General features: G+C 44.4%; 1 protein-coding gene across 3 annotated transcripts in view; it reads right to left on the bottom strand.

Annotated features, from left to right (window-relative positions):
- Window positions 1-3,668: 3,668 nt before the first annotated feature.
- Window positions 3,669-10,910, bottom strand: part of LOC137346179 (carcinoembryonic antigen-related cell adhesion molecule 2-like) — a 46,296-nt gene continuing 39,054 nt past the window's right edge. For all 3 annotated transcript variants that reach the window (XM_068009566.1, XM_068009567.1, XM_068009564.1), the window contains 3 exons: window positions 8,695-8,774; window positions 5,278-5,327; window positions 3,669-5,044 (listed from right to left, as the gene is read on the bottom strand). In XM_068009566.1, coding sequence (XP_067865667.1) covers window positions 5,008-5,044; window positions 5,278-5,327; window positions 8,695-8,774 — 167 coding nt within the window. In that variant the 3' untranslated portion in view covers window positions 3,669-5,007. The remainder of the gene's footprint in view (window positions 5,045-5,277; window positions 5,328-8,694; window positions 8,775-10,910) is intronic.

Below are 10,910 nucleotides of genomic sequence, written 5' to 3'. Positions count from 1 at the left end.
TCTTGAATCCTTTTAACATTTTAAACACCTCATCTATAATCAAGGGAATACAGCCCAGGTTTATCCTCATGCTTTAAACATCTAAGTCTCACTATCGTTCTGGTGAATCTATGCTACACACCCTCAAAGGCCAACATATCCTTCCCGAGATGTGGTGTCCAGAATTGAGCGCAGTTCAAGGCCCTGTACAACTGAAGCATAACTTCCTTTTGTAATCATAACGTGGGTGAGCCAGGCTTTGTTTTGAAAATGCACCTTGGACAACACTCACTACAACAAGAGACATCCAGGTACTTGGGATATGCAACATAGAGACCGGTCACAGACCTGAAATGTTACCTTTGTGTTTCTCTCTCGCAGATGCTGCCAGTCTGGCTGAGAATTTCCATCATTTTCTGTATTTATTATAGAGACCGTGCTTCAATTCTTGCACCAGCAACATGAATAGAAGAGTGCTTCCATGTCATAAAAAACCCACCATTCACTTCAGTCAACAAAATTACTGGCCCCAGTCTGTTAACATGTGGCCCAGACTGAACATTAAGTGATAAACATCATGCGCTACCAGTGTGGTGCATCACCTGACTGGAGCACGTACTGAGAAACCACGGGCTGAATTTTATGGGGCCCTCAGGATTGGGATAGAAGGTGGGGTGTGGGGGGGGGGGGGTGAAATTGTGGGGGGACACCCTTGCTCGGAACCCTGTCCCGATGCCGGTTCCGCATTTTACCGGCGTCGGGAAAGCTCCAAGGTGGCGACGTGATGGGAAGGCAAATGAGCTTGTTGAGCAGATACTTAACAGCGATTTGCAGGCAATTGTCTGCGATTTTATACGGAGTTTGTTTCATGAGTGGCGAGCGGGAATCACGGGCCTGACCGGTTAAAGATGGTGGCACTGAGGTGAGGCCTCAGTCTCGTCTATGAACGTCAGCCATATTGAGGTGTTTGCTTAGTTCCTGGTTGAACTGAGTAGGAGAGAGGGGAGCAGAAACCATTGCCAGCCTGCAGTGGCAGGCCTCAAAGAGTCAGAGCTTAATCCGCTGGTGACCTCACATCAGCAGTGGGAGCCGAGTCTGATGTTGGGCTCTCCACAAAGGGCGCAGAGGGGCATTGACACTGATACAAATGGGAGAGAGTATGAGAGGAGGTGGGCTCTAAGGCCAGCACAAACAGCACAATGGGGTTCCTGCAATCCACAATGGTCAGCCTTCTGGTTGGACGAGTCCACTCTGGAGGAAGTGCCATTTCTGGAGTGCTGCTGCACTGTTTGAAGTGTGCAAGGCTGGACTGAATGCAGGGTTGGCTGGCCTTTAAAAATGGCACCAGCACCTGCCTCTGCAGCAGGTAAACACTGAGATGGGCACCTCCAGGCTCGTTCTCTGCGCCAACATTGAACAGGCCCCGTGCCTCCTGGCGTGATGGCGGTTGCCCGGCCCTATTCCACCGGGGGGTCCCCGCCAATACACGTGCCGCACTCAGTAAATTCAGCCCGCTGCGTAACCAATCCCCAAATGACGTAAAGAGGTTTCCACTTGTGGGGAGAGTCCAAAATTAAGAGTCATAAATATTATACAGTTACTAATAAATCCAGTAAAGGATTCAGAAGAAACTCTTTTACTCAGAGAAAGGTGGGAATTTGGAACTCGCTATGCCCATGGAGTATTTGAAGCCAATAGCGGGGATGTATTCGAGGGTGTGAGGCATTTGGATTATCTCTTGTATTTTTGTTATGCTGTGAGGCATTTGTTAATATCGCCTGTATTTCTGTTCATAAGTAAAATGTAACCCATTGTGGTGTAGGCCAGCATGTGGAGCTCACCTGGTGATGAAAACGTGGAGGCGGAGGACATCAGGAAGGAGGGAGAAGAATTCTGACCGAAGGCATATTGGACTTGATAAAAAATAAAAGACAACGTAACTGAACAAGGACCCCTACATATTGCACACAAAGCCAAGTCAGGACATGCCACTGATGTGATAGCCTAGACTGGAACAATCACACTCATGGACAATGGCCTTAAGAAATATGCATGAATGGTTTCCTTCTTGCCCTATCACATCCCATGGGTGGTCTGCACCTAAGAACTCCCCCTGCTGAGAGCAGGATATGATCACATGCAGGTGGTCTTGCATAGCCAGGGTGGGATTGATAAGGCACTGAAACCCAATCGGATGACCCAATTCAAAACATTACCTTAGATGTCGAGGGACCAGGGTCAGAAAGGGGGGAAAAGCCACAGCTCACAAGGACATTGTTGCTGCAGCCGGGGAAGTGTGACTTGGTCAGTCACAGGAAGCTGTGCGGAAGACATTGCTCAGAGGACCTGACCACCTGGGAATGAGTTTCTGTACACGGGTCTGCTAAGCAACCGGTGTTGTAAGTATATACTATTGCTTGGTGAGTTAATAAAGTGTATCCACAATCTGTTTCGTACGACTGATACTCAGTAGGGGGGTCAGGACCTTAGAGGGAAGTGAGGCCCCCTTTTTAAGAGTCTTACAAGGAAGGATAGAAGAGTATGTGAGGGAGAAAGGAATAGTAGTATATGTTGATAGAATGAGATGAAGCAGAGTGGGAGAAGGTTCATGTGGAGCATGAACACCAGCATAGAAAAAATAGCCTGTTTCCGTGCGGTATATCCTATGTAATGTTATTCTGTTTAACTTTTTAAAGCTGACCATTTTAATACATACTTTTTAAAGTATTAGCAGTGGCTCTACTATCCACAGTGAAGGATAAAGTATCTATTCTACTGTTCTGATGTTGTAGTTACCAATAGTTCAGTCAGTATGGGGCATGGTAACCAAGGGAGTATAATTAATGGGAGTGTCTCACCTATCCTGTAATTTTCTGGTCCACAAGATAAACCCACAGTTTTCTGATATGAGCTCCCAGTGTGCATAGAGAGTGAGTAAGCCACACAAAAAAAAAACCTTTCTGTGGAGCTGTCACGCCTCCTCATGTGGCCCATCAGCTGAGTAATTCTTTTTATTTGTTCAAGGGATGTGGGCATCACTGGCAAGGCCAGCATTTATTGCCCATGGTGAGCCACCTCCTTGAACTTTTGTAGTCCATGTGGGGTAGGTACACCATGTGGGGTGGTTTGCTGGGCCATTTCAGAGAGCAGTAAAGAGTCAACCACATTGCTGTGGGTCTGGAGTCACATGTAGGCCAGACCAGGTAAGGACAGCAGATTTCCTTCCCTAAAGGACATTAGTGAACCAGATGGTTTTTTTTTTTAACAACAATCGACAATGGTTTCATGGTCACCAATAGACTTAGCTTTTTAATTCCAGACTTTATTTTTATTAATTGAATTCAAATTTATCCGTGGTGGGAATCGAACCCATGTCCCCAAGTCTTTAGCCCGGGTCTCTGGATTACTAGTCCAGTGACATTACCACTACGCCACCACCTCCCCTCACCCTTTGATTTTTCATTTGTTAATTTATAGAGAGGGATATCTCAGTCACTGGGGGTCTGGTGTAAAACTATCAATATCGAATTAACCACTGCTTGTCCACCACACCGAATCTTCCTTGTCATTGCAATTTAGACCAGCAACCACTTATATACAGCAGAAAGCATGTAAAATACATGAGGTGTTTAAACCTTACCCCTGAACGCACTGTACTGCATAAACATATTTAATCAATACACAAGCCATGTTAAACAATGGATTTATTTTGATAAATATTTCATATTGAAATTAAAATCTCGCTGAGCCTGGTCCAAGCCACTGCAGACTGAGATTTCCTAATGATCTACACCAGGAGGGATGCAGTACATTCCTTAAACTTTTAAATATATTTGTACCTATTAGCACTGCAATCCTGACCCTGGATTTTCAGGTTTGTATATCAACACTGCCATTAAAAGAACTTCCCTCATAAAATTCTCTGCTCGGGTAACAAACTAAATTTAAGCTTTTCTGGTGATGGTGCTGGAGAGGCGTTTGTCCAACATGCATCTGACTGCCTGCTGTAACTCGACAGTTATTAGGCTAGTCACCTGCTCAAAGCAGCCTTGTGCTAAGATTCAGCCAAATAGGGGATCTGAAAAATTTGGACAGGGGTTTACATTTAACAGGATGTGCGCGCTTAAAAGGTCAAGGTTGCATACGAGGACAAAATTTGTTGCATCCTTTACCATGCGTCAAAATGAATTTGAAATTTTTGTCAGTCTCTGCCAAGACTGGGAGTGGGCGAGGAGGAAACGGGGTAGAACCCAGTAAGAATGGTGTGAAAGGAAGTCCAATGTCGAAGCATGAAATGAATTCTATGGGCACGTGATGTCTATCCCATTGTCTGATTTCTTTCTTCTTTTCTTTTGGGCCTCCTTATCTCGAGAGACAATGGATACACGCCTGGAGGTGGTCAGTGGAGTGACCTCTCCATGGCGCATGCCTGGGCAAATTTATGGAGGTTGAGAGTTGCCCAGTCGTCGATTGCTGGTAATATAAACATGCAGCCACAAGCATTGATGTGAAGGGAATAGCAGGAAGTCACATACTCTTTATCTGCAATCTTACATTCCCAGTACTTGCTAAGCAATGGCTGCCTGATTGTCTTTGATTTACTGTGCCCATGTGATTCATTGCCCCATGTGCAATGCAGGAAAATCTCCCCCCATATCTCTCACAGTTTTTTTTACTTGATAAACCACATTCCAGCAACAGGGGAAAAGGAAATCTCCTTCTTTCATCCAACTACAACATTATTTACACACACATACACACACTCTTTATTTGTCCCATTCCCATCATCCCAACCATCACACAATGGTTGGAACATTTTGACAACTGCAGAAGTTGATAGTACAAAGTAGGAGTAAAGAACTGTTGTTGGTGAACGGAGGCTCAGATTTATATAAAATAAACAGAGGGACAAAAGCATGGCTCCTTCCTGGCGATAGTGCTCCCAGATTTGGGATGCTTCCTTCCTGATGGTTCCTTTGGCAATAGTAGTCCCAGATTTGGGATGCTTGCTTGCTGGTGACAGTGTTCCTAGACTTGACACGATTCCTCCCCATTAACAGGATTTCTACAGAAGATAAAATTGCAGTAAATAGTTTAGAACACAGTCCTGGAAATTCCACAGGGTTTGCCTGGCCTCCAGCCGTGACTTCAGTGGGAAGCCAGCGGAATTCCCAGGGGAGATTCAATACCAATACTGCCCAGGTAACCACCCCAAATACCCCCATGGAATTCTGAGGCCCAGATTTATTTTTTAAATACACAAAAATATAGAATCAATGATCGGTAAGAATTTTATACCTTACAGTTGACACATCTTCTCCAGATGCTGCTTGCAATGGCTCTTCCTCCTTTAGCGATCAAAAAGAAACTTTATCAGTCAACTCTTTCAACGAGTATCTTCTACTCTCTGAATGATGTAATAATGGAAGGGGACTGGGTTCACAAAGCACTTTCTTCCCATCAGAATTTTCCAGCAGACATAAAGACATATCAATGACTTGGATGGAGGGAAAGAATGTATGGTGGTGAAATTTGCTGACGACACAAAGATAGGTAGGAGAGTAAGCTGTGAAGAGGACATAAGGAGGCTGTAAATAGATATAGATAGGTTAAGTGAGTGGGCAAAGATTTGGCAGATGGAGTATAATGTGGGAAAGTGTGAACTTGTCCACTTTGGCTGGAAGAATAGAAAAGTAGCATGTTATTTAAATGGAGAGAGTTTGCAGAACTCTGAGATGCAGAGGGATCTGGGTGTCCTAGTACGCAAAACACACAAAGTTAGTATGCAGGTACAGCAAGTGATTAAGAAGGCAAATGCAATGTTGTCGTTTATTGCAAGGGGAATGGAATGTAAAAGCAGAGATGTTTTGCTACAGTTGTACAGGGCATTGGTGAGACCACATCTAGAGTATTGTGTACAGTTTTGGTCTCTTTACTTAAGAAAAGATATAATTGCAATGGAAGCAGTTCAGAGAAGGTTCACTCGACTGATTCCTGGGATGAGAGGGTTATCTTATGAGGAAAGGTTGGAGAGGTTGGATCGGTATCATTGGAGTTTAGAAGGATCAAAGGTGATCTTATTGAAACATACAAGATCCTGCGGGGACTTGACAGGGTGGATGTTGAAAGGATGTTTCCCCTTATGGGAGAGACTAAAAGTAGGGGGCACTGTTTAAAAATAAGGGGTCTCCCATTTAAGACAGAGATGAGGAGAATATTTTTCTCTCGGAGCGTCTGTGGAACTCTCTTGCCCGGAGAGAAGTGGAGGCAGGGTCATTGAATGTTTTCACAGCAGAGGTAGATAGTTTCTTGACTAATAAGGATGTCAAAGTGTATTGGGGGTGGGCAGGAAAGTGGAGTTGAGTCCACAAACAGATCAGCAATGATCTTACAGAAGGACGGAGGAGGCTCGAGGAGTTGAGGGGCCGAGTGGCCTACTCCTGCTCCTAATTTGTATTTTCCTCTTCCTGTGCCTCATATTGGATCACCTGGATTTAGCCGATATGGGGAAATTGGCACACATCTGTAAGGGAGTTTGCCCAAGTCACCATTCACTATGAGCATGTACTCCTCATAGAAAGCTTTGCCTGTATTCGCTGCACAGGGTTAGGGGCAAGAACAGTAAAATGTGCCCTTAACTATGTTCACTATGGGTCACACTACAATATGGTCAGTAATTCGGATCATCTCTTCATATAGTATTAACACTTTCAGTGTTCACTTTTCTTCTGCAGTTTCCAATCTTTTCAATCGTTCCCCCATTTATTACTGTTTGATAAAAGTTCTTTTATTGCACATGTTCACCATTCATCCTTTTCTGATTGCACCAATGTTCCCGATTCATTTTTTTTACGAATATGCTTTCGTCTCATTCATTTAGAGGAATGTGCTGTCGTAACAAATGACAATGTCATCAGAAAAAGTTCTGAGCTCTTAGCCAGGTAAAGTTTAGAAGGGAATTGAGGGGCTGATTTCTGGTACCCCACACTATCTCAAGAAGTGCAGGGGAAGGGCGATCGGGAGTTGGGTGAGGGGGGCGGGTGGTGGGGGCAGTGAGCTTCTGACTGTCAACCTGATCAGATGATGGAACTCTCCCAAAACCTGGGATGAGGTGATTTGCACGAAAGGGGAGGGTGTCAGCAACATTCAGACTACCGTGTGGGCAGTGCCCAGTGGGATGGTGGAGGCAGAAAAATCAGAGTGATACTTATGACATTTTATTTATTTATTTAGAGATACAGCACTGAAACAGGCCCACCGAGTCTGTGCCGACCAACAACCACCCATTTATACTAACGCTACAGTAGTCCCATATTCCCTACCACCTACCTACACTAGGGGCAATTTACAATAGTCAATTTACCTATCAATCTGCAAGTCTTTGGAGGTGGGAGGAAACCGGAGCACCCGGCAAAAACCCACACAGACACAGGGAGAACTTGAAAACTCCGCACAGGCAGTACCCAGAATCGAACCCGGGTCCCTGGAGCTGTGAGGCTGCGGTGCTAACCACTGCGCCACCCTTTTTGTTTGCAGTGTAGTCATAACATCATTGTCCTTGTCATCATCAACAACTTGTATTTATATAGCATTTTTACTGTAATAAAACATCCCAAAACTGAAGTATTATAAATCAAAATTAGATGCCAAGCCACATAAGGCCATATTAGGGCAGATGGTCTAAAGTTTGGTCAAACAGGTAGGTGTTAAAGAGCATCTTACAAGAAGGTAAGGTAGAGAGGTGGAGATGTGTAGGGAAGGAATTTCAGAATTTCACAACTGTTAATGATGGAGCCATTAAAATTAGGAATGAGGATTTGAGTACAGGAGCAGTGAAATCTTGCTACAATTATATAGAACCTTGGTTAGTCCACATCGAGAGTACTGTGTGCAGTTTTGGTCCCCTTACCTTAGGAAGGATATTATTGGCATAAAGGGAGTGCAATGAAGGTTGACCAGACTTGTTCCCGGGATGGTGGGATTGTCCTATGAGGAGAGATTGGGGAAACTGGGCCTGTATTCTCTAGAGTTTCGAAGAATGAGAAGTGATCGCATTGAAACCTACAAAATACTTAAAGGGATAGACTGGGTAGATGCAGCTAAGATGTTTCCCCTGATTGGGGAGTCCAGAACCAGGGGACACAATTTCAAAATAAGGGGATAGGCACTTAGGACAGAGATGAGGAGAAATTTCTTTACTCAGAGGGTTGTGAATCTTTGGAATTCTCTACCCCAGAGGGCTGTGGAAGCTCAGTCATTGAGTATATTTAAAGCAGAGATTGACAGATTTCTAAATACCAATGACATAAGGGGATATGGGGATAGTGTGGGAAAAAGGCATTGAAGTGGATGATCAGCCATGATCGTAATGAATGGCGGAGCAGACTCGATGGGCTGAATGGCCTACTCCTATTCCTATGAATGTACAAGAGGCCAGAATTAGAGCAGCACAGATATGTCAGAGAGTTGAGGGGCTGGAGGAGATCATAGAGATAGGGAGAGGTGAAGACATGGAGGGATTTGAAAACAAAAGGTGAGAATTTTAAAATCTCGGTGTAGCTTGAGTGGGAGCCAACATAGATCAGTGAGCACAGGGTGATGGGTGAACAGGACTTGGTCCGAGCAAGGACAGCAGAATTTGATATGACTTCAAGTTTACGGAGGAGCTCAGCGCAATGGCTTTACTTCTAACCGGTTCTTTATCCCAATACTTACAGGCTTTTGAGATTGGTCAAGATTTTCTTCACTTTGACCTGCACATGGGGATCTCTTCTGTTTTCTCCTTTGTTTTCTGTCTGTTGATGTGACCACACAATAAGTTGCATCAATCGACACATGTGCTGAACAACACTTTAACCATTCAACAATTTGAGTGATCAGTTCAGAAGCAGTTGGGCAGATTTTCCTGTTTCTGCTTCTAGTGGATTACCTGGGATTACAGGAATATTGGGCGGGGAGCAGCATGTGTGCCTGGAATGGGAGTGCGCCCCATTATCCTTCTGACGAAAGGTCAACGGCCTGGAGCATTAACTCTGCTTCTCTCTCCACAGATGCTGCCTGACCTGCTGAGGATTTCCAGTATTGCCAGCATTTTCTGTTTTCATTTCTTATCTGCAGTGTCCGCAGTATTTTGCTTTCGATTTCCCTTCTATTTGCTGCACCCTGAAGATCCAATAGTCCCAGGGCCAGGAACTGGAAAATCTGCTCCAATTAACTCTTTTCCAATTACACTTTGACCTTCCAATCTCTACCATGCAAAGTTAGTGTACCCAAGCCTTAACAACTTCTTACGAAACTACTTAGTTCATTATTTTGTATTACTTAGCAGATAAAGCAATTCCTAGTTACAATCAGTGTCATTTCAAAACTTATGAGAGGTTATCTCAAGAAAAATCAATAACTTGAACTGACGTTCAACATAAAACTTTCCAAGGCACTTCACAGGAGTGTTATAAACCAAAATTGAGGCCTATCCATTTTGTGAAAAATTCTTTCATGGGATGTGGGCATCGCTGGCAAGGCCAGCATTTGTTGCCCATCTCTAATTGCCCTTGACAACTGAGTGGCTTGCTCGGCCATTTCAGAGGGCAGTTAAGAGTCAACCACATTGCTGTGGGTCTGGAGTCACATGTAGGCCAGAACAGTAAGGGTGGCAGATTTCCTTCCCTAAAGGCCATGAGTGAACCCAGAAGGGTTTTTTTAAACAAAAATCAATGTTTTATGGCACCATTACTGAGACTAGCTATTCCATTGAATTAATTGAACTTAAATTTCATCAGCTGCCATAGTGGGATTTGAACCCATGGTCCCCCAGGACATTAGCCTGGGTCTCTGAATTACTAGTCCGGTGACATTACCACTACACCACCATCTCCCCTGAATAAAGTGGTATTAGGGCAGCAGGCCAAAAATATAGTCAAAGAGGTAGATATTAAAGAGTATCTTAAAGGGGGAAAGAAAGGTAGCGAAGAAGAGATGTTTTGGGAAGGAATTCCAGAGATTATAGCCTACCAATGGCAGAGCAATTAAAATCGGGGATGCTCAACAGGCCAGAATTAGATGTGCGCAGATATGTCAGAGGTCTGTGGGGCTGGAGGAGATTACAGAGATAGGGTGGGGTGAGGTCATGGTGGGATTTGAAAACAAGGATGAGAATTTAAAAATCAATGTGTTACTTAACTGAGAGTTAGTGTAGAACAGTGAGCACAGGGGTGATGGATGAATTGGACTTGGTGTGAGTAATGACATGGCCAGCAGAGTTTTGGATGACCTCATGTTTATGGTAGGGGTGTGGTGGTGAGTAGAACATGGGAGGCCAGCCAAGAATGTGTTGGAATAGACAAGTCTAGAATCAGACAATGTTACTGAAGTGGAAATTGGAGGTTTTAGTGATGGCGCAGTTATGAGGGTGGAAGCTCAGCTTGGGGTCAAATATGACACTAAGGTTGTGAAGAGTTTGGTTCAGCCTCACACAGCTGCCAGGGAGAGGGATGGAATCAGTAGCTTGGGAACAGAGTTTGTAACAGTGATCAAAGACAACGGCTTCAGTCTTCCCAATATTTAATTGGCGGAAATTTCTGCTCATCCAGTACTGGATGTCAGACAAGCAGTCTGATAATTTAACAACAGTGGAGGAGTCAAGAGAGGTGGTGGTGAGGTAGAGCTGAGTGTAGTCAGCGTAAATGTTAAAACTCTCATTGTATGGATGAGAAATAGGAGTGTGCCAAGTATAAATCCTCAGGGGACACCAGAGGTAATGGTACAAAAGCAGGAAGAGAGACCATTGCAGGATGTCTGGCTATGATAAGATAGATAAGAATAGAACCAGGTGAGAGCAGACCCACCCAGCTGGGCGAAGATGGAGAGGCGTTGGAGGAGGATGGTGTGGGCAACCGCGTCAAAGGCTGCAGACAGATCAAGGAGGGATTGAG

The sequence above is a fragment of the Heterodontus francisci genome, chromosome 29 (assembly GCF_036365525.1).
Source record: "Heterodontus francisci isolate sHetFra1 chromosome 29, sHetFra1.hap1, whole genome shotgun sequence".
Lineage (NCBI taxonomy): Eukaryota > Metazoa > Chordata > Chondrichthyes > Heterodontiformes > Heterodontidae > Heterodontus > Heterodontus francisci.
Note: the sequence above shows the minus strand (reverse complement) of the source record. Positions and strands in the feature narration are given on the sequence as shown.